This window comes from Culex quinquefasciatus, chromosome 3 (genome assembly GCF_015732765.1).
Source record: "Culex quinquefasciatus strain JHB chromosome 3, VPISU_Cqui_1.0_pri_paternal, whole genome shotgun sequence".
Taxonomy (NCBI): domain Eukaryota; kingdom Metazoa; phylum Arthropoda; class Insecta; order Diptera; family Culicidae; genus Culex; species Culex quinquefasciatus.
The window spans coordinates 61,533,530-61,556,569 of record NC_051863.1 but is presented as its reverse complement, the minus strand read 5'-3'; the positions used below and the strand labels follow the sequence as shown (position 1 = coordinate 61,556,569).

Genomic DNA, 23,040 nt, shown 5'->3' with positions numbered 1-23,040 from the left:
GCTTAAAAATCTGGTATCCAGATATTTTTTGATATTTTTTTAAACTTCATCATCATTTTAAATCAAAGAATGATTAAAACGTAATTGCTGTTATTATTCATTCAAAGGATTTAGAACGAGATTTAGAAAAATGTCAAGGAATTCATAAAAGAAAATGTTTTTGCCAAGTTCCCTTTTTGATTATGTAATTTTTGATATTGAATTTTTTAATCAATGTTAATTTTTCTAGTGGTCAGTATTTAACTTTTTTTTTCAATGAAAATTCAGTTTGATATGATTTTATGTTTTCCCACTTATTTTAAGCGACTGTTTGAAGAGACAATTTTTTTAAATAATTATGCAAGAACTCTAAATTTCTTGGATTTGTTTTGCAATTTCAATATTTTCTTTATGTTTTCAAAACTTAAGAATATTTTTCAATTTTGGATTTTATTCGATATTTAAGTTTTCCGCAAACTGAAAATCAAGCTTTATCTATGGTAGGTAATTTACCCATCCTCACAAAAAAAAAGTTCAAGGGCAACATTTGGAAAAAAACATTTTCATTTACTTAATGAATTCAGTTAAACAATTACAAATATTAACAAAAAAAAACTATTGCCAAACTCAAGTTCGAATCCTGTTTCAAATATTCAATTATGTGACAAAATGGAATAGAATCATAATTCTAAGCTGGCCATTGCGCTCTATTTTTATATTAGTTTTTCATCAACTTTACCTCTTGTTTTGTGAACAAAAATTAAAAGCGATCATTTGATTCATTAAAAAAATACAGTCGACTCTCTGGCTGTCGATCTTCTCGATATCAATAATTCTCCATCTATCGATTAATTCTTTAGTCCCTTCAATCTGCATACTTCAATCATCTTCATTCCTCGATATTTCCCCTTGCTTGAAGGATCTCTTCCTCGACGGTCCCTTGGATTCTGTTTGCTTTAAAAATCGCTTCCGGTTGTCAATAATTTTACTTTCTCATGGCTTGCATAGATATTTTTCTTGGCGAAACGAAGCTTTGAAGGGTGTTTGACATTAGTTTGTTTTTGTTTGATGGACGTTGCCATGATTCTCTAAGGGAGCGGCCGTGGCTGACTGGTCACGGTGTTCGCTTTGTAAGCGAATGGTCCTGGGTTCGATTCCCATCTGCTCCCAACGAGAAAGTATAGGAATTATAAATCTTGAAACTCTGAACATGAACGAAAAATCAAACTCGCTCGAGTCGGGGTTCGATCCCCCGTCCTTTGGATTGGTAAGCAAAAATGCTAACCACTAGGCCATCACGGCTTGGTGAGCTATGAATGGAATTAGGAATACTGTTACTATCAACTATATACGCGCTGAGTCCTTGTCCATTTGACAAGGGTTCGGAAGTTCTAAATAACGTTTGAACCCGATTGGTGCAAACGTTCTTCAGGGCGGGGCTTGTCGGTAAAGCTGAAGTACCTCGCGCTCGGCTAGCCAGCGTAGAAATGGGTCACCGAAGCTCGGCAGAGCTAACACTTTCCAAATGCCTATGCGAGTTATTTGCATGTATAGAATGTAGAACTTAAAAATACATGGAAACAACTCAATTTATAAGAAGTGACCGCGTGGTCCCGTTTGGTTGGTTGCAAACACACAAACACACACATGGACGTTGCCATGATTCTCTCCCATAGCTGGGTTTCAAGAAAAAAATATTTTCAATCGAGTCATCATTTTGCATCGTTCTGTAAACTGATGATTCTCTTCCTCGACGGTCCCTTGGATATTGACAACCAGAGAGTCGACTGTATAATGAAAATCTGTGTCAAAGACTCCAATATTCATTAAGATTTTAAAGGTCTTAAACAGCTTTTCCATACTCAAATATATTAAAATAGTGAAAATAACCTTAAATTTAAAGTAAGTTACTAAAGCAGAAATGAGTGAATTCAATTTTAAAATTGTACAAAATATTACAAAATTTATTCAAGAGTAAAAAAAGCTCAGAATTCCCGACTTTTCCCGACTTTTTGACATAAAATCATAAATTCCCGACTTTTTCCCGATTTTTGGCGGATTTTGTCGAATTCCCGACTTTTTCCGTCTTTCCCGATTTCTCGACTTGAGTGGCCACCCTACCTAAAACACTCTCCAGGATCGAAACAATTTTTATTGAAAATATTATGATATTTAACAAGAATCTAATTTTTAACATAAAAAATTAGACCGTTAATTCCCTAGATTGTCATTTGAAAATTGAGGGCTTTTTAATAATTATTTTTTTATTTAGGTATCTCTGAAAAAACTATTTTTGAGAAAAATTATATTAAGGCTATATCGTAGCACGACTAAAAAGGGAAATTGTAAGGAACAATGCACCTTATCAAAAAAGTGAAGTAATCCCTCGTCCTCGAAGTTGGTGAAATCGTCAAACGAAGGTGAAAAGAAACTGTTAGGTTTGGACCAACTCTCCCGAAGATATAGGAAGGATATCTACATCTGGATAGGATATCCCGCAATAGAAATAATCCGGAAATGAAAATTCTTACGAAACTAGGAGAAGTTTTAAAAAATCTGTTGTCTTTAAATTGCCATTCCCTAGATTTCAATAAATTTTTTTAATAGGTCCTTTCAACAAAAACTCTACATTTGTTAAACTTTGTTAAGATTGAGAACCGCCAAAATCAATCGTTTTTTGTGAAATTGACACAACCAAAAACACTCTCTGCAATCCTCAGAAAGCCTTGAGCTATTTAGTGTGTGAGTTGAGCATTTTGGAATACTTGCTTTACTTACTACGAACTTAATCTCACATTTTTGCTAAGTAATCTCCGGGTTTCTTCTCATTCTGGGGGGGAAAACAGTACATACCGCGAAATGACAATGACTAAATATAAACATAACATCTCCTCGCCACAAGAATGTCGTTACAATTTTTTTTGTTGTGTCTGTTTTTTTTCTTGTTATCTTGCTTGAATTGGTTTTTCACTTTGCATTTAACTATACTATCATACGTGGTGCGTGCAGGTCAGTCACGTTATCAATAGGTGGACAATGGGTGGCCGATGGTGGGCCCCAGTCGTGCAGTCCGCTGGAATTGGCCAGTCTATGGGTGAGCCGGTGCGCGATGCTGAAACCTCCGCTGCCCTCGAGCTGCGTCAGCACGATCACGACCTGTCGCTGCATCGGCGGCACCGAATCGATCGTGACGAGTTCGCCGCGCGTCGAGACCACGTTGTAGCTCTCCTGGCAGTCACACTTGACGTGGATCCACTTTTTTTCGTGGCGGTTCTCCACCATAACCACCAGACCGGCCCAACCTTTGGTCAGGTAGAAGGTAGTCATGCCTTCACGACCTTCGTGGCGCTGACCTTTGGTTAGGGTAAGGCTTATAATGGCGTCCGCCAGGAGATACGGCGGAGGTGCTATTCGTTCGACGAACAGATTTTTCGAACTGTGCAGCGCCAGAACACACTGTGGATAAAGCGACGGATCTTCAATTCCCGTATGCCAATGGTTGAACGCGAGACACACCAAAATGTACAGATCCCGCTCGAGCATCTTATGGCAGCCGACAAATCCGCGTACTTGTCTCTTGCTGTGCTCGACCAGGCGACCCACTTTGGAGTTTTCCGAGTTTCGCGTTCTGAATACTGCTATGCAAAGGTCCAGCTGAGAGCGCTGGGACTTTTCCGAGTTTCGTTGACCTTCCTGAAAGAGCGTGAATTCGGCTTCGGTCGGTTCCAGCGCCGTCAGCAGCACACAGGAAGTGGCGCAAAGCGGTTGCAGCGTCCCCAGCAGTCGCACCTCGCTCCACCCGCTGCGCACTTTACAAATATCGATGCAATCAAAGTACTTCAAGACGTCCTCGAAGGAAATCCAAAACACACCCTCGGAACCACCGTGCGGGATGAGAATATTACGCAGCTCGTCGGACCAACACTCGGAAACATCCGACCAATCACCCTGCCAGGAGAAATGGCCCCACGGGTTGCGAAGCTTCAGCAGCCGATGTCCTTGAATGTCTTTCACGTCCAGCACCGAATATGCGTGCCGAGGTCGAAGTCCTTTGCTTTGGTATTCAGCTTCGTCGACCTTCATGTTTCCACCGCCGCAGCTGGCACCCATCAGGAACTGCGCCATCCGGGAACTGAGCAGCTGGGCCCATATGAGATCCTTGTCCAGCTCGTCCTCACTGGGAAGTGTAATTGAGCTCGGTTGCAGCGGAATGCTCTCGCAAGGTGCTCCGGTGAGCGTTGCAAGTCCTTCAATGGCACGTCCCGACACTAGGGCTTCGTAACAACCGTGAACCTTGGCGACCGCTTTCTCGATTATCGGTACCCACAGCTGTCTACGCTTCGCCTGGGAGTACACCAGATTGCCCTTCTTGTCACACGGCAGCAAATCATCCACGATGACCGTTGTCCACTTGCCGTCCTTGCACAACCGCACCTGGTACACGCCCTGCTGACTTATTTCTTTGGTAACTAGCACATTCCGGACCAGGTCTTCCCTCTCGGCTAGAACGGCCAGCGCACTGAGCAGCCAACAGTTGCCCAGCACACCCTGGCAGATATCACTCGGCAGCGGCGTACGGAACACCGTCCACGTATGGCAGTTCCCACCATCGCAGGTTATCGCGTGCGGCCGTCGCCACTGCACAACCGGATTCGTCTCCACCGACGAGTGCGGATTGTAATAAAGACTTTTCGGGGCTGGCGGAAACGAGTCATCCACAAACTGCTCGTTGTTTTCCTTGCAATATTGTATAATGTTCTTCCAGTTACTTATCGTGTCCGTGTCTTCAGCTTGGCTGAGATCTTCCATGGGATTGCCTGTGACCTGGAGAGGGCTGCTGCTTGCGGAACACGATCCGAATTCGATGGTGATGATATTTTCTTCTTCCTTATAAAAAATGTCCTTTCTTTCGCGAAGGATCAAGCTGCGTTCACTTTTTTCCTCTGCTGTTTATAATACTGATGAGAATTTTCCTCAGACAAAACTGACGTTTGTCTGTCAGCCAGTGCTAGTAATATGGCTGATTTGCTTTTGCTTCTACCTATTTCATATGCCTTCCATTACAGTAAGCTTCTACCACTACACTCAGGTGTTCGAATTTTTCCAAATTATTTTACCTTAATCGATGGTTTTGTGTTACACTATATTTATCTTGATATTTGTATAAATATCTAATCTATAAAGATCCCTAATGCTGAAATAAAATTCTAATGTTGGACTGTATTAATTAGCTAAATCCATCAATAGAAAAAAATATCCTTCAAGATGCTCTCCTCTAGTACGGACGTATGATTCAAATACGTTGAGATGCAGTCGGAGCTTGACCGGCCCAGCATCGATAAAACCCCCCTGACTCCAATCTGCCTCAGAGCCGTCAGAATCGTAATCGTTTATTATTTTCTTTACGTCAGTACGGTTTTGGATTGATGTTTCTCGGTGATGCAGCCATCCTCAGAAACAAACTTTTGGACTGATCATTGTAGTTAAGCTCTGCTTTTGTGTTGAATTTACGCTCATAACTTTGATGTTGTTTGGCATTAAGATTACGACAGATAGGGCAACAGCTTCTTGTACTTACTTGCTCGTTCGAATAAGGTGACGCTGACTGAGATTGACCTGAAAATTTTCAAAAAGGTATAAGAGGGACTTTCGAAGAATTTGCTCAATAAGAAGAAAGACTTCTTTTCACTGCACTGGTCGTTTAATAAAATTCTGCTTCGGTATTCACACACCACCCATCTTTACCTTTTGCTAGTAGCCCGACTTCCAGCCGTGTTCTTTCGACTTGTGCTTGTGGAACGAACTCGGATCGACGAAGCACCGGCTGCAATACTCGCACTGGTATGGCTTTTCGCCAGTATGAAGTCGAAGATGCACCTTGAGCGTTGGTTTACGCTTGAAGCTGAAACGGAACGGAGTGATTATCTGTTGTTTGGTTGCTTTTCAAAGTTTATACCTTTTATGGCAGTATTCGCAGGTGAACTGCTTGGCATCACTATGAACCACCTGCATGTGGCGATCGTACGTGCTCTTGTAGGTAAAGTCCTGGATTAAAAAGGTCGAAATTAGTTGCGTCAATTTGAAAAGCTTTTCGTTCCTACCTTGTTGCACTCCTGGCAGTTGTACTCCCGGATGCCCCGGTGGAGGTTCTCGTGGTCGCGTAGTCCGAGCTTTTTGTTGAACACTCGGCCGCAAAATGAGCAGAAGAACTGCGGCTGCTTGCCCTGGTGGGTATTGTAATCGTGCTTCTGGAGCTTAGATTCCGAGGTGAACTTTTTGTCGCACTTGAGACACTGGTGGAAATCGGGTGCGGCGTCGGCGTGTTCCGCTTCCATGTGGGCAATCAGTTCCTTGTTGAATTTGAACGACTGCAAGCAAACCATACAGTCGTTGCGTTCTACGACGGGGATTTTGCGTTGCTTTGGAGGCGCGTCCTTTTTGTGGGTGAAGCGATGCAGTCGTGCCGCCATGAGGAGGGTGAATTTCTGCGGGCAGAGATCACAGGGGTAAAGTTGGAGGGGGAAGTTGACGTGCTCACGTTCAAAGTGTTGCGCGAGTCGGTGATTTTTGCCCATGTCTTCGTTGCACATCCCACAGACTTGTGGAATAAAGCGAATTTGGCTGCGACGACACTCGATCATGTTGGAAACGGCTCGCATTCGAACGGATTTGCTTGCGCCACATTTGTGCTCCTTCAGCTGGTGAAGAAACTGGAACTGAGTTGAACAATGCGCACAACCGTATCCGGTGCAGATTCTGGTGTGTTCCTCGAGTTCCGTCTGCGTTACGAACATTTGCTCGCAGAATAAGCAACCAAACGGGAACTCGTGCGTTTGATAGTGATGATTTATGGCAACCATATCTTCCAAACCAATCAGACACCGGTCGCAATAGTACGGCGAAAGCGTTCCGTGCTGCTCCTTCAGGTGGATCGCCAGCGAACGATCCGACCCAGTAAATCCCTTACAAATATAGCATGACAACAGTTTCGAAGTGGAGGGTTTCTCTTCTTCTTCGCTGGAGCTGTCCTGGGCCTCGTCCTTATCGGGAAACGAAACGTCCGGATCGTGGTCGTCGTCCTCGTCTTCGTCGTCGCTGCTGTAATACTTGTCCTCCTGTCCATGCCCCTCTTCGAGCAGCACCATTCCGATGGCTTGTGGTTTCTGTTCTGCCGTTACGACCGGTTCCAGTGGCATCACCGAAACTATGTTTATGGTGTCCTTAGATTCCTCGATCAGCGGATGGCCCTGGGAGGCACGACGTTGGCTGAAATAGATCATACATTTTACTTTAACTAATCCGTACCATGAGGTGCAATCCGCTACGGAGCCCCGCACTTTTCAATTTAGGATGCGGGTACTCCCAACGAAGTTGAGAGGCTTGCAGTTCCAAATCCCGAGTATCCAATCCCTGGATCCCATTAGATCGATTGGCGATTGAATCGGCTCGCATCGGGAGCTTCCACCACTTACTCCAGAAACGTCCGGAACACCTTGTCCGACTGCCGGAACTCGGCCCAAATGCTTTGAATCCATTTCGTCTTCATTTCACAGTTGTTGCAAATGTTCGTAAACTCTTCCGAGTCGGCAATCTAGAAAACAGCACAAATTTAATAAACCTGCCAAATGGAACCAACAGACGTAAACAAAAAACCTGAATGCCGAGGGCATCCTGCAGCAGTTCGGTGATTTCCGCCAGGCTGAGCTGCTGGTAGATCGGTAGGGTGGGTACGTTAGCCGCCAGACACAGCCGGCACGAGTGGGCCGGAATGTCCATCTTTGGGGAATTACGCCGGAACCATGGAGTGAAAGTTTGACGACGAAAAGATTTACGATTTCCTGGCGGAGCTGATGTTTTTGTTTGATGAACGCAATTTTTTGTTGTAGTGACGTTTGGACGAGGCCCATGCAGCAAAGTTTTGGGGGTGAACGATGAAAAAACATCGCATTACCTAGGTATATTGAAAATACTAGCAACACTTCGTTTATTATTGTTTTGATTCGCGGTTTGAGATTGAAACGATTGAATCCTCCCAAATTTATAAGTGATTTTTAAAGTGTCAAGTTACGAAAAAACCTATAAAATAACCAAACCTGTGAAATAATAGTATGATAAAGTAACAAAATTCAATAGGTTTAAAAAGTTTTGAAGAAGCCTTGTCCACCAATTAACAATGGTAAGTTTATTTATTTATTTATTTTTATTAAAAAGAGGATCAATTTGAATGGAAAGGATAAAAAATGTTTTATAGCGTCAATCTTTGTTAACATAAAATTATTTATAAAAAATATTAAAACTTCATTGGTTGATGCAAAAAGTTTTTAGGTTTAAGTTTCCAACACACAACAATATGAACATCTAAATTTTAATAGCGCATAATTGGAGTTGTTTTGAAATCATAACTATTGTTGATAGTTAGTAAGGATTACTTTTTTACGTAAACTATTTTTTTAATGTTGTGCTTAGGTTCCAATTCGTTACAAAATATGTTTAGATTATTTTAATCATGATACAAATGTAAGCAATTTAGGAAAAGATGTACAGATTCCAATTCATTGTTCCAATTCATTATTCAATATTAAAGTTTATAAAAATATATTGTTGCATTTAAACTTGTTTAAAATTTCCGTTTTTTACTTTTTTTTAATTTTTGAAACATATTTAAAACGAACTTCGAAATTTTCTAATACTTCAAACAAAATTTTGGGACCTGGTTTAAAGTTATAACAAAACTGCAAGCTAAAACAAGATTAGCTTGAAAAATTAATAGACAAAGGAAAATATCATAATACAAAAGAAGCACATTTTCCGTAGATCAAAGTTTTTTCGAAATCACATCTTGAATACCGCGAAAAAATCGAATTTTATTTAGTAAGAAGAATTTCAATGAAGGCATTTCTTTCAAACTACATCGTACTCAACACTCAACCCTTGGTGGGGGCTTAATATGCTCGTTTATTATACATTGTACGCCTATGAATGAAACTGGAACATGCACTGACAACTGATGTTTGGGTATTTATTGCAAGGAAATAGACTCAACGGGCTTCGGCCACACTTCCCCGAAGGGAACGCGACGGACTCTCTCTAACCGCAATCACATCGGACTTAAAAGTCCTGCACATCGCCGGAGCTGCGTTTTCCACCCCACGAGTGGAACGGATTCCGGATGACAATCTTGGGCTGCCGGTGGACCCGTCCGGAGACCCGTTTGCCACCCCACGGGTAGAACACGTTGTTGCGCTTTCCGCCCCAGGAGAAGAACTTTTGCTTCGAAACGTATTTGCTGCGTTTTTGGGCACCGGAAGTGCTGGACGAGGAGTACCGTGGATCGCAGATCAGTTCCAGATTGTCCAGGATGATGGCGTTCATCGTGGGATCGCCCAACTGGTGCGTCAGACAGTTGAAAGCGTCCTTGGCACTCTTGCTGCACGTTGAGTTGGACGGGGATTTTTGAGGCGATTGGTCATCGTCGTCTTCATCGTCATTTTGGACATGTTCTTGGGTATTGTGGAAGTCGTTGTTATCTGAAGAAACAAATCACATTTAGATCTTTAAAAAGTATTCTGTTTAGAACAACATATTTTTATTTGTAAAATTAAACAAATAAAAGGCCATGCCCGTTTTTAAAAAGCTAATTAAGATATAAAAAATCTCACGAGTTAATTTTGTGTGCTGGTTAGGAGCTTGATGGTATTTTTTCCTATTGTAGAAATTTTAAAGAGAGGATAACAAAATGGGCCATTCTATAAACTCACACGAAATCGGAAATACCTAGTTTCTCAACCCGGAACATGCAAAATGATGATTTTTCAAAGCACGGTTCGTATATTTTTCCAACATTTATTAACATTTAAAATCAAACCAACATGCCATATAGTCTTTTCAACGGCCGTTCCAACCTGGGCAGAGCCTCGTTGCATAAATGTACGACTTGTGCTGAAAAAATAAAAAAAAAATTGCACCTTGTTGCATAAACTACTATTTCCCGTCACAAGTTTTTAAGGTGTCTTATGTCAGGTCTAAAAAGAAAATGGCGTTGTTTAATTAGGGCGTTGTTTTTATGTTTCACACTGAACACTCTTTTTTTTTGGTTTTGAAAAGCAGGTGATTTTGTTGTTCGAGAAGGACACAAAAATGAAGCGTTTGCGCAACGGCAGTGCAAAAAAAAAGAAAACCCCTTTTTCATGGAAAAGGAGTTTAAAAAATTAGAACAGCGTGCCATTTATCGCCATTAGACCGATTCTTCGGCTCGTTTTCAAAAAAAATTCCAAGTTTTTTTCAGCGTTTTGGCTGTGATGGCAAAATAAAAGAAGAAACCCCCCAATGTTATTACATATTTGGAAAGATAATTGATTTTCCTACAAAGAAATATCATGCAGAATGAACCATATAGTACCTGTGCTTCCCCTGAAATAAAAATGTAGCGTGACGGGACAACATCGTAAAACTGGACTTTTAAAAGGCACACTACAAAAATCGCTACAGTTTTGCCGGTTTGATTTTAAAAAACTTTTGCTCTTCTACACATTATCACAAATTAAAAAACGAATCTTTTGCTCCTTGAACTGAAAGAATTGGATGAAATTTGAGTTTTTGCCAGCCATTTCTTTTCGTGACGGGACAACGAAAGGAGCAGATTTATGAAAAAACTCCTCTCCCGTACAATGGCTTGCAGACCACTTTTGGTCAATGTTCTTGGCTTTTAAGGTAAGAAAACGCATTTAAAGCACATTGCAATTATTGCATCATAATAAAAATGATTTTTTTCATATTAAAAATCATATTGAAAATTGAAAAATGTGACATTTTGGTGTAGCTTCGCTAAGAATAGGTCAATAAATTTAAAAAATCCTCTGCGATTCGACGTCAAACAGGAAGTATACAAATCAAAGTGCTCGGATTTGGTTAAAATTTGGCATGAGAGTTAATAAGCATACTATTTTGGCCAAAGAACTCCCGTATTCTTTTGTTTGGCGATTAGAGTGGTCCAAAAAATGACGTTTTTCGTAGATTTTCACAAAAACCACTTTTTTCAAAAATCATATCTCCAATGCTAGAGTTCCACAATTCAAAAGAAAGGTTATTAGTTGGATCCAGCTGAATATTTGAAAAGGTCCTATAAAAATGCATTTACTGATTTGAAGGTCTTGGGACCAATAAGCTCATATCTGAAAATATTTTCCCCAGATTCCTTGTAACTTTTTACATAACATATCCAAAAATTGCGAATATCCATTAACACGATTCGGAGATACGATTTTTTTGCAGATTTGAAGAAAAGATAAAATTTTCCTTAAAATGACAAGCCTAAAAAAATCAAATCGGGTGTATAAAAGAGCCGTTGACAAAAAATTTACAATTTTCACGATTTAAAGCTGCAACATTATTGAAAAGCACATCTTTTTTTTAATTGTAATAGTAGTTTATGCAACAAGTTGCAAAAAGAGGATTTTTTCAGCACGAGTCGTACATTTATCCAACGAGGTTCACCGAGTTGGATAAATACGAAGAGTGCTGAAAAAATCAAGTTTTGCAACGAGTTCCATACAACATTTTTTGCAATTCCAAAAAACACACACTGAGTGAAATTTTATGTCAAATTTTCATGTATTTTGTCAATAAATCGTTTAAATCAAAAAAATGTTGAAAAGTGTTACTTTTCGAAACAAGTGCTGAAAAGTTCAACTTTTCAGCACCCATTTGAGTGCTAAAAAGTAGAACTTTTCAGCATTTATTTTGAAAAGTGTTGCTATTCGATTCTGTTATTTTTGGTACAGAAAAGTAGGCTATTTCGTCGTTCAAGAATGACAGGAAAAGTTAGTAGTTTCACGACGGAATTGCAAAAAAGTCATTTCTCTTCCAATAAAAATCATTTAAAAAAGGACATCAGATTTTTGGTAAGGCACCAATAATACTTCTTAGGACAATGCTTACCTCATGAATAAGGCTACCAACTCTTGCTGAGCAAAAATCCGTACACTTTGCCGATATGTCACCATGGTGTAACAAAAACTGTCAATGAATTATTTATATAAATTAAATTAAATAAATTTGAGAATAAAAAATAAAAAAACTGTGTCGTTTTTACAGCTAACAAATTTCACAAAATGCTATCAGAGTGCTTAAAAGTCATAAGCATAAGCGCGTTTAAAAGTATTCATAAAATAAACCATGATTTGAATCAAATCATTATGTTCTTCAGTTTTTTTTGCTAAACGTTTAATAGTTTACGTAATGTCAAGTTTGCTTTTACGAATAATATCCTGCTTAGTGTTTTCACGAACACTTTTCCAGAGTTTTTTTTTGTATTGAAGAGGTCCTATAACATGTGAAACACAACAGTTTATAAGGCTTTCTAGGCCCAGTAAAAAAAATATAATTTAACTCAAAAATGACGAACTCCTCGTCATAGTGTCCTGATGCAAACAATGATCGAGCTGTAGCTGTCACAGCCCTGCGAAGTATGTTGGCTGACATATCGGGCAGTCAGTCAAATAAACCAACTAGAAGTCGCTTGACAAAAAAATTTTGCTAGAAAGAGATAGGAAACCTGATGCAAACAAACGTCCAGCTGTCATGTAAACATACTTTGAATGTGTTGGTAAATTTCTGACTAGAAAGCCTTATAGGACCTTTAAAAAAAAGTCAAAGTAGTTAAGTCACAGACATAACCGGAATGGCGTAGACTACGTAAAGTTTTGAGATGTGGACATAGATTTTTCCATATCTTAATTTTGAAGAATTAGCTAGATACTTGAAATACATTAACGGAATAAGATCGTGAATGGGAGATGGACTCCCCAACAAGACAGAACTTGACTCTTAGGCCACTAAACTCAATCGGACCTTGTACGTACCGGTTGTTGAAACGGAATTCGTATACGATTCGAATTGAATTCCGATTTAGTTGACTTTCACTAGAAAGAGATAAAACAATGCGAATAAAACCGCAGCTGCCATTGAGTTATCTACGTGCGCATGTGTTGCGTGCACGTACACGAAAACAGATTGAGGTTAAATTTTGTACCCTCGAGGGACGAGAGAAGGGAGTCCCGGGTGGCTTGGCCATGGCAACTGTTCGGCGAGTAGGTAGCAGGCGCGCGCCTTACGGGACGGGGAGTGAGGGCAACTCCGAAGAGTTGAGCAGGCCTCCTTCCTCAGAATATTCAAATGGTCCGGCCATCGAGAGGCAACTGGCTGACAAGGCGATGCGGACTTTCTGTTGTATTGTAGCTCGGGTCCCTCTCTCTCCTGTTGCTCTGGTCCTCTTCTGCTGCTGCTGCTGTTCTGGTCTCTCTGCTCTGCTGTTGCTGGTCTGGCCGGTCAGACGTCTGAGACGTGATTGTTGGTCTGAAAACTGGCGCACTTTCTTATATATGTTTTCGGCCCGTTACTTCCCCTCCTTTTTCGCGAACGACACCGGTCGCGGTGCTAGGGTGATTTTCCCCTTAAAATAGGTACTTGACATTCCCGTCCGTGAGTGGGAAGCGCTCATTTTGCTTGCAAAATCTCTGAATTTTGATAACAGTTTAAAACATTGAATTGTTTCAATAGTAAAACTATTTTGCCAACAATGAAAATTTTATAGCAAATTGCTGAATAATTTTCGAATCGAATGGAACATAAATCGTGACAATTCGATTAGAGGGAAGGAAGATATAAGCGTTTGACGGATGACGCAGTATTCCAGGGCCTTCGGCCCGGGTTTTTTGGAATGGCACCTCAGTACCTTCGAGTAAGACGTAGTCTACGTCAAAACTCTAGATTTGTTAATTCAAATGTTCGAATGTTTTCACAAGTTTTAGAAAGCCGTTGGAAATGGATAAATAAGGAATTTCGAAAAGAACAATTCTAGAGTTTTTTTTAAAGGTCCTATCAACATATGAAAGACAATAGTTCAAAAACTTTAGAATTATTGATAATCAAGTTTGAATTGAGGAAACCCCGGAAAACTCTCCCTTTTTAAATCAAACTCACAGAAAAATAAAAAATTCTAGTTAACAAAAGCTTCAACCAAATCAAAAAGCAATTCAATGATTAAATAGTTGTTAAAATTCTGTACAAATCCGTATTACACAGAAAAAAATCAATTCCCGTAATCGTGAATTAATTTCACGAATTTGAGATCCACGAAGGAATTTATTCATGAGTATGGTGCATTTGCACCATAAACGTGAATATATTCCTTCGTGGTTCTCATAATCGTGAACTGACTTCACGGTTTCGAGAATTGATTTTTTTCTGTGTATGCGTAAAATTCACTACAAAAATTCCGGCCTGTTAAAAATCCGCGAAGAGGTTCGAAAATCCGTATGGTAAGGACAAATTCCGTACAGTTACTAGCCTTACTCATGAAGTATATCGGGCGGGCCATCAGCTGTTTGAGTTGCCAGATAAACCCATTATTATTGTATTGGATCGAAAGTTTTTTTTAAAATTCAAAAAAAAAAAAAAATCATCAAAATAACGAAATAATAACTAGTGCCGTAAAACGGTGGGTTTGATTCATTTTAAACAGCAAAAAATTAAAAATATCATAGTATTAACAGAAGACTGCTATCGACTGGGGGATCAATTCTCAAATTTATTTCTCTGACTAAATTGGCAAAATATCTCGGAACTGATACAACTTTTCATGGAGCTTTAAGATGCAGGTGTTCATGTAGAATGTATACTAACATCTCCCCAAATTTCACCAAATTTGGTAAAGCACAAGCAAAGTTACAGTGTGAAATGTAAACAAAAATGGGCCAATTTTAGGGAAATAAATAAGACCTGTTTTTGAAAGCCCGTAAAAATTACCAAACACAAAATTTTATGAAACAAAAAATGTTTTGCTATCATTTGAACTTGGACAAGAACCCCTGTGAATAACATTGTGAGTTTGGACCGGGTTTAAGTGTTTTTCAACCTTTTTCATTTGGTGCACCAGAGCACCACCTAGGCATATGAGCAACTAAATATTCAGGAGCACTTTTTTCTAAATTACAGAAAAAGCTTATTTTTATCAAAACAAAAGTTTATAATCGTTTTGATTATTCATAAACAAGACAAAATTTTGTTATTCGACCGATAGTTTTATTATTTTCCTCATTTTTCATGAAAATGGTTGTTTGTGGGTTTTGAATGAGCCAATCAAAAAACCTGAAAATGCAGAGATTTTAGAATTTGTAGTTAAAACTTCAGAAATATGGTCTAACTGCAAAGAATAAGTAGTTTTTAACACATTTCGAAGCGTTTTCAAACAAATAAACAAATAGATTTGAAGAAAACGAGATTTTGTGTTTTAAAAAAAAGTTGCTCATCTTCCTGATGGTGCTCTGGTGCACCACTTCAAATTCTTTTTTTTGCCCCAATTCGATGTTTATGGGTCAAAGTTAAGTATTTCCTACATTATTGTACCAAAATTAAGCCATATACTATTTTTACGATAAGCAAACAGCTCTGGACGTTAGAGGGTTAAGACTTTCGTTTGGACATTATCTTGCTATTTAACCCTCTACTGGTCAATTTATTTTTCGAAGATTTTTATTTTTACCGTGTTAAGGAGGTCATTTTGAGCAACTTTTGTTTTACAAAAATCCCGGGAATTCCCGGGATTCCCCGAAAAGGTACATTTGCAAAAAAAAAAAAAAATATATACATATATAAAACCCAATTTATTTTATTCAATTCTATAAATATTTACTGTTCTTATTGAATTTATCAGTTCGTCTGAAAATTTCATGTCAGGGTTTGCCTGCCTTGAAGATTTCCAAACTTTCGGCGACAGCCAGCTTCGATGGGTTTGTAAAGTGTCTTCACAGAAAAAAAATCAATTCCCGTAATCGTGAATTAAGTTCACGAATGTGAGATCCACGAAGGAATTTATTCATGAGTATGGTGCATTTGCACCATAAACGTGAATATATTCCTTCGTGGTTCTCATAATCGTGAACTGACTTCACGGTTTCGAGAATTGATTTTTTTCTGTGTTAAGATGACCGCGTCGCTAGTTGTGATGTTATGTTTTTCCTCGATGATGTGTTCGGTTACTGCTGACCTGAAATGGGGGACAAATCCTTTCCGTTTTTCCTCCTTGGCAATTCTGACATATGTGTTTATATGCTCATCCAACCTGGTTTGCAGCAATCTCTTAGTTTGTCCAATGTAGCTCATATCACAGTGGCCGCAGGATACCTCGTAGATGCCGGGTTTGCCTAAAGTCGGTATGGGGTCTTTCGTTGAACCTAAGATGGATTCCAACTGATTGTTTCTACTGCTGAACACTAAATCGATGCCAAATTTGGCATAAAAGGAACAACTCGTTTGTATTCACAGTAATGCATTCTGCTAAAACGCTCAACCAAACCACAATTACTATTTTTCCTAAATAGCCAAATCAATCACCTTTCTTTTGCGTCTAAGACAGCTAAAATCGGATGAAATGTCACGGACTTATGATTTTTTTTGCGAAAAATCACGAAAATTGCCATTTTTCGGACAACCCTAACACGGCGTAAAGCAACCTTATGGCCAAACAAAAAAATACGGGTCTAATTATTTCGGCCAAGGAATCCCCAGAAAAATTTTGAGCCCGATCGGAGAATTTTTTTTCGATTTTTGCTGTTTTCGTGGGGAATTGCTGCTATGATTTCATGAAAATTTGCCGATCTGTAAACCGTTCCGAATATGTGGGATGACTGTACGCCATCAAACCGGGCGTCCAATTTTACACAAAGGGGACCTTTGACACCATTTTTTTTTAAATCTTCACAGTTTCGAGCTACAAAACACTGTAAAACGTGTCTTTGTAAAAAAACACGGAAAAAAAAGAATGGAGAGTACCGCCCCACCGTCACTAGAAATGGAAAAATAGACCTCGGATTCGTGAACCTCTTAGAGCAAACGTTAATCGTAGAGGAGTAAGGGGAAACTTTTTCCGGTTTCGTGTGAGTTGGCGGAGAACTACCCGTTTGCAATTGGTTGCAAAACTCGATTTTTCAGCACTCTTTTCCTGTCATTCTCTAATGAAGGAATGGCCTTCTTATCATCACCAAAAATAGGAGTGCTGAAATGTTCATTATATCAATCTTTTCTAACGTTTTTTTTTTAACATGGGAAACCCCATAGCTCACAGGACATGTTTTTTTAACTTCGGTGTTGTAATCCTTAAAATTTTTACATTTTTCTTTGATGTTGATCATCCTTGAATCAATTTTGTTTGCTCTTTTCCAGGAAATGCAACAGTTTGAACACTACAGACCCACGCTTTCAAACAATTCACACATAACATCGCACTCACTTTTCCCATCCCCAACGGCGTTCTCCGCCCCGTCAAAATCCTCCGGCGGCTGCTGTTTGAGGTTTTTATTCCACTCGTACACCGCGCACACGTCGTCCAGCAGCAGAAATCGGTCCAGCACGTACTTCCGGTACCGCTCGAGCAGTATCTCCGAGATGACGTTCTGCCTGCTAGTCCACTCACAGCCGTTGATAATCCTGGCCAGTTCATCACTACCATCACTTCCGCCGTCCTGCTGCTGGTCCTGGTCGAGGGCCAGTACCGTTCCGGCCACCACCGTCAGAACCAGGTGCAACACTAATCGAGGCATGTCTCTGTGGGACTTCTTTTTTTTCTCGGGATTGCTGTTTTTAAACGAAATCGAATCTCACATGTCTCACGTGCAACGGTTTTATCCCAACTGACGGAGTTGACCGTTGCGGCGTGTCCTTTTATAAGCCAACAGCCTCCGAAATCGGCGGCGCGCCTGGTCACTCAGGTGGAACCCTTTACCTGTGTACTACAAGTACTTTTCGACCAACCCACCCACTCTGGGGCTTCTTCGTCCTCGCGTCGGAACGACTTCTTCCGAGCATATAAACTCATTAAATTATGCTCAACAGCTCTGAAAAGAAGACGCAGGCACGCTTCATTTAAATGAGTCGAGACCATTTGAGAAACCAATTTTCGTCCGTCCATGAAAGAGTTAAAGAGAGCGGCAAAAGGTGCCATCGTTTCAAAGAGGTCCTTTTTTTCGCGCGCGCAATCAAACACCGTTCGGCCGTAAAGTAATTGATGAATGGTGTTATATCCCACTCCTACTCATAAGATGAAGCTGGCAGTAAGTAAGCATGCGCCAGTCAGTTAGTCAGTCAACGAGTGCTGCGATGATGGCCAGTTGGAGAATTTTGAATGATTGCAGCGAATAATTTTGACGCGTGCGGGGGAGTTTTGAGCGTGCGGCACGCCGTTGATTGACGTGGATGAGAAGAGGGCGCTACGTGAGGTGAAAACTTTTCATTTAATGAAATTTTAGTGAATTTTTTGGAACGGAGTTGGGGAGGATCGGTTACTTGAGAACCTTTCATATCTATCGGATATAACCCTGCCGAAAACATTTGACTAACCTTCTTCATGTCGCGAACATATCGGGAATGATTATTTTGACATGTGCTAAATAAATGCAAGACTCTATTAACCCTCTACTGCCCAAATTGTTTTTTTTTTCGAAAACTTTTATTTTTCCCGTGTTAAGGAGGTCATGTTGAGCAACTTTTGTTCTACGAAAAACTTGACTTCTCTTGTTTCATGTTTCTCTTGTTTTATTTTTAGTATTTTAAATTTGCATTTATCTTGTTTAGTTTATGACTGTTTTTGGCCTATTCTATCACCTCTTATTATTAAATTTTGCCTATCTAATTTTTTCATGTTTTTACAGTCACTTTTTCAATTTTTGGCTTGTTTTTCACATGTTCTGCTATAGAATGGCACCATTATCATAAAAATTGTAAAAAATGCGTAGAGACATAGTCTGGGTTCCTACAAAAATTACTGCATACTTCTTTTTACTGAAAATATAGGAAATGTTAGTAAAAAACACAGTCAAAGTTGACCCCTAAAAAATGTAATTTTTAAAAAAATTGGCAAAGTCACACAAAACAAGTAAAACTTTCAACCCATGAATTTTCTGAAATTTTAAGAGTTCTTCTTTGCAATGCTTTTTAAAGATCAAAAAATTGGTTGAAAAATTGATTTTTGGCGATTTTTTAAATCGAAGCCCGTCTAAAGGCGAGGTTGGGTTCAAGAGGGTTACCTGAATCTGTCGAGGCTTTTTAACATTACAACACCCATGCCTCTAAAAAAGCCAGAACGGTAACTTCAACTCGCTGGCCATAACTCAACCAAATCAAATCAAATAAAATTATTCGCTCTACAGCCATGCCATGGCCACTAGCATTTTCACAACAAAACTGTTTTTATATTTAATGATTGAATTAACTATCCAATCATTTTTTGACTGATTATTTAACTTCAGCAAGTCGAAATAATGTAATTTTAAGGAACTATACTAAAATAAAGCGAAGAGCTACTCATGCTCAAGCAAAAATTAGGGGGGTCCAATATAGGACAACGAAAATCCTAACATTTCCAAAAGTGGATCCCTGTTAATTTAACCTTCAAAAATGAAGAAAACTGTGTATTTAAGCAAAAATTTCTCTTAAACATACAATAAATGCTTGTTGTAGTCAACCTAATTGCATATTTTTTCAATTATGAGTATAAATATACCTGTTTTCGCTTCGCTTCGCTTTGCTTCGCTTCGCTAGGAGACGGTGATTTTAGCGGATTGCAGACTGGATTTTCGCCATGTGATGTGATGATTGTCTAAGCCCAAGTTGCCTAGGAATCGATAATTGGGAATAGAACCAATTCCACCTGAACCATATTCTCACCACCATGGCAGCCGTCCATTGCCGGCCGCTCCCATCTCCACCGCGCACATGGGACAAGGAAAGGGAATTGGAAGACGGGAAGTGTTGATGCTCCACTTTTTTAAGAGTATTAAGGGAAAATCTCCACGGTATCCTCAAGTAAGTTTCGCTTGGAGTTGGACGGTTTTTGGGAAGGTGAATGGTCTGAGGAGCCACCCTAGGCGAGTGGTAACGACCGTTTGCATTGTTGTTCGAATTCTTCGTGTGTTCTCATTTCTAATGTGAATGCTTTCAATTCTTCTCATCTGTTGTTGGATGAATTCTATCAGTCACCCAGGCTATTTATAGCGAGGTATTTTTAGATTCAATTTCAACTGCGCTTGCAATCTTCCATGCAATCTTGTTTGAGTTCTGATGTTCAACTTGCATTCAATTTGACTCTTTGTCCGATTCTTGGATTCAACTGTACCAGTCTAATTCCTCCTCAAGCTACCAATGCTCCACGGTTAAGTGGAAAGCATTTTGCTTGCCAATCCTAAGGACAGGGGATCGAACCCCGCCGTGAGCTTAAAGTTTTTTCATTAATTCCAAATTCAATGAGTCCAGAACTTTCTCGTTGGGAGCAGATGGGTATCGAACCCAGAACCATTCGCTTATAAAGCGAACATCGTAACCATTCAGCCACAACCGCTCCTCAATTATGAGTATGTTTTCATGTTAAAAGTATCAAAAATGCTGAAGCCGTAAGAATTCATAATTATTAAAAAAAAAACTATACTTAATTGTACTTAACTGAAGCATCATAATTAAAGTTTGAAATGTTATTTTATAAGTATAAATCAATAACAAAATATTTTATGAAAATAAACATGAGTAGTTTTATCAGCAATCGTAAACAAATCTATTGTTTTGTTTCGGTCAACTATTTATGTAATTAATATGGAAAATGTGCATCAAAATTACTTGTTTTAATCATTTTAATGTTTACAGTTGTTTTTGAAACGTTTTCTTTGATCTTTTTTGAAAAAAAAAAAATGTTTTTAAATGTCTGTTAGGTTTTTTGTTGTTTTAAGCAAAATTTGTTAAGAAAACATACTTGTTTATGATGGAAAATCCATCTTTTATTCATTATACTGCCGTTCTACGCATAACTGTCCCATGTTCAAAAAAGTGCAACTGAAAAAAACACGATTGAAATTTTTCGACCGATTTCTGTGTTTCTACGCATAATTGTCCCGTGGGTCCCTATTTACCCCATAAGTCCCTAATCATTTCAGTTAGCAGTTTATCACTCTTATTTGTAATCTTCTTGCTATACAATAGATAAACAAAACACAATACTTCGTAAAACTGATAGTTTCGTGAAAGAAAATACTTGGTGGGACAATTATGCATAGAAATACAACGATGGGACAAACAGACTTGGTGTTGTTTTCAATGAGTTTCCTAACAAAGTACTCAATGGTATGTGTTTTTCGAAAAGTAAACGTCAAACTAAACCTAACAATGACAAAAAGTCAAAATCGACCAAAAATGACATGGGACAATTATGCGTAGAACGGCAGTATATGTATCATAAGACCTCCACCATGCATCAAAACACAAAATTTGGTATAAAAATAATAGTTTTCCTATAGTGGACCCGGGTCCACTATCGGATTATGGACCCGGGTCCACTATAGGAAAAAGGTCCATAACAGGCAAAACAACTTTTTTTTTTCAAATGGCTTTTTTTTCTGCTCAAAAACAAACTACTGATGAAACAAATAGTCAAAATTGTTCAAAAGACTTCAGATTTCATTTTTTGAACAAAAGGTTATGAAAAGGCTTAAAATATTGAAAAAAATGTGAAAAGTGTGCGTCGGTTCTACTAGAAGGTCCACTAATGGTTAAAATACCCTACCTTAAACGGTTAAAAGTAAAACAATATTGACAATCATAAAGGAAAAACGACGAACGATGCCTGCCAAATCACGGCCACGATGCTGCCCTTGTCCCAGTTTTTGATTCCATCATAACTTTTTCGGGGCCACTGGAAATCAATTAGACTGCTAAATAATTAAAATGTTCATTATCGTGTACCTGGAACACTAAACAGCGGATGAATTGTTACCTTAACACGGGTCATTTCCTTTCAGAAATTTCGCTTCTGCGGAGAGGGTGACTGCCCGGACTGGGTGCTGGCGGAGATCCATTCCAACTTGGCCGTGCTGGGGGTGGAACAGCTTGCCGAGGTGGCCCAACATGTCGCCAAATGCATCGCGGGCGGCGAAGAGGTTCCGGTAGGTTTGCACTACTCAACAGTTGTGTGGGTTAATGAGTCGCTTAATAGATGGGTTGTTGGCCTCTCTGTCTCGTTTCAGGAAGATAAAGTTCGGGCCATTTTTGAAATCACCAAGGGAACGATGGACTCTCCGAAGGCGGCCTTCGCCTGTATCCGGTTTCTGCTGGTAAGTGCGGCCCGTTTTAGCACGGAAAGTTCCGTTTTTGGTACGGAACTTCAGCAGCTTGGACTGCCCAAAGATCACACCACGGTCATGTGCCGTGTGCTCGAAGAATACGTGGGTCAAATCCGGACCAAACTTTGGCAGTCTAGTTTGACCATAAATGAGCTGGAAAACGTCACCAGCACCATTCCGGAAAACACAATAGATTGCGTCCAGCTGCAGTTGGGGATCAAAAATGAAATCATCAACGGTGTCCCCCAGCGAACGACCCACGCGGTCAACATAAATCGTTGCGACGTTCCGGTTCTGTTGAAGGAACTTAAAACTATTAAGGCCATTATGGACGGGTACGATTACGAAGCCAAACACAGCGAGCTCAAGTGAGATTGAATGCGTCCACAAAGGTCCATATGGGAGAATAAAGATTTGTGGAGTTGATAATTGGAAAGAACCGCTTATTGCTTCCTGGCCGATGTCTCTTATGCCGAAAGCCTTTTGAGTTTGTGTGTTGCAAGTCAAAATCTACAAGGATTATAATGCTCTTTTTCATTATGGCAAAATGCTCTGAAAGTACAATATGTACAATTATTATTTTAAAAATGCAATTAATGATTCATGATTTTTTCAACATCACATTAACAAATCAAGAAATTTGCAATATTTTTGATTTTTACAGAACATTATTTACTAAGACATTTTGACTGGAAATAGGGTAAACCGCAATTGATTAAAACATATAATGTATAGGTAATATTGTTTACCCTGTTTGTCCTGAAATATTCCAGTTAAAACAACCAAACGACAAGTGTTTTTGTACTTTTAGGGTGGTCAAAATCATTTTATCCATATAAGCAATTCTTTACGAAAACAACAAATTTTATTTTATTTATTTTTCTATGGGTACTTTCCCTTTGAA

General features: G+C 39.3%; 4 protein-coding genes across 5 annotated transcripts; 1 reads left to right on the top strand and 3 right to left on the bottom strand.

The window, feature by feature from the left end:
• Positions 1 to 2,768: 2,768 nt before the first annotated feature.
• LOC119769479 (calpain-D) lies at positions 2,769 to 4,965 on the bottom strand. The gene has a single exon (XM_038262077.1). The coding sequence runs from the start codon at positions 4,786 to 4,788 to the stop codon at positions 2,962 to 2,964; it is 1,827 nt and encodes a 608-aa protein (XP_038118005.1). The 5' UTR covers positions 4,789 to 4,965; the 3' UTR covers positions 2,769 to 2,961.
• Positions 4,966 to 5,425: 460 nt separating this feature from the next.
• LOC6043447 (zinc finger protein 154) lies at positions 5,426 to 7,859 on the bottom strand. Of its 2 annotated transcripts, XM_038262078.1 has the most exons (6): positions 7,633 to 7,859; positions 7,452 to 7,570; positions 6,081 to 7,245; positions 5,936 to 6,024; positions 5,725 to 5,881; positions 5,426 to 5,595 (listed from the first exon to the last, which is right to left on the bottom strand). In XM_038262078.1, exons 1-5 carry the CDS (start codon positions 7,753 to 7,755, stop codon positions 5,731 to 5,733), a joined length of 1,647 nt encoding a protein of 548 aa, XP_038118006.1. In that variant the 5' UTR covers positions 7,756 to 7,859; the 3' UTR covers positions 5,426 to 5,595; positions 5,725 to 5,730. The 2 variants fall into 2 exon arrangements, with proteins under 2 accessions (XP_038118006.1, XP_038118007.1); XM_038262079.1 differs by lacking the exon at positions 5,426 to 5,595 and having other exon boundaries at positions 5,659 to 5,881.
• Positions 7,860 to 7,960: 101 nt separating this feature from the next.
• On the top strand, positions 7,961 to 22,572 carry LOC6043445 (COMM domain-containing protein 4). Its single transcript, XM_038262080.1, has 3 exons — positions 7,961 to 8,155; positions 21,816 to 21,959; positions 22,041 to 22,572. Exons 1-3 carry the CDS (start codon positions 8,153 to 8,155, stop codon positions 22,506 to 22,508), a joined length of 615 nt encoding a protein of 204 aa, XP_038118008.1. The 5' UTR covers positions 7,961 to 8,152; the 3' UTR covers positions 22,509 to 22,572.
• LOC6043446 (leucokinins) lies at positions 8,904 to 17,685 on the bottom strand. Its single transcript, XM_001870948.2, has 2 exons — positions 17,267 to 17,685; positions 8,904 to 9,506 (listed from the first exon to the last, which is right to left on the bottom strand). Exons 1-2 carry the CDS (start codon positions 17,574 to 17,576, stop codon positions 9,088 to 9,090), a joined length of 729 nt encoding a protein of 242 aa, XP_001870983.2. The 5' UTR covers positions 17,577 to 17,685; the 3' UTR covers positions 8,904 to 9,087.
• Positions 22,573 to 23,040: the final 468 nt, after the last annotated feature.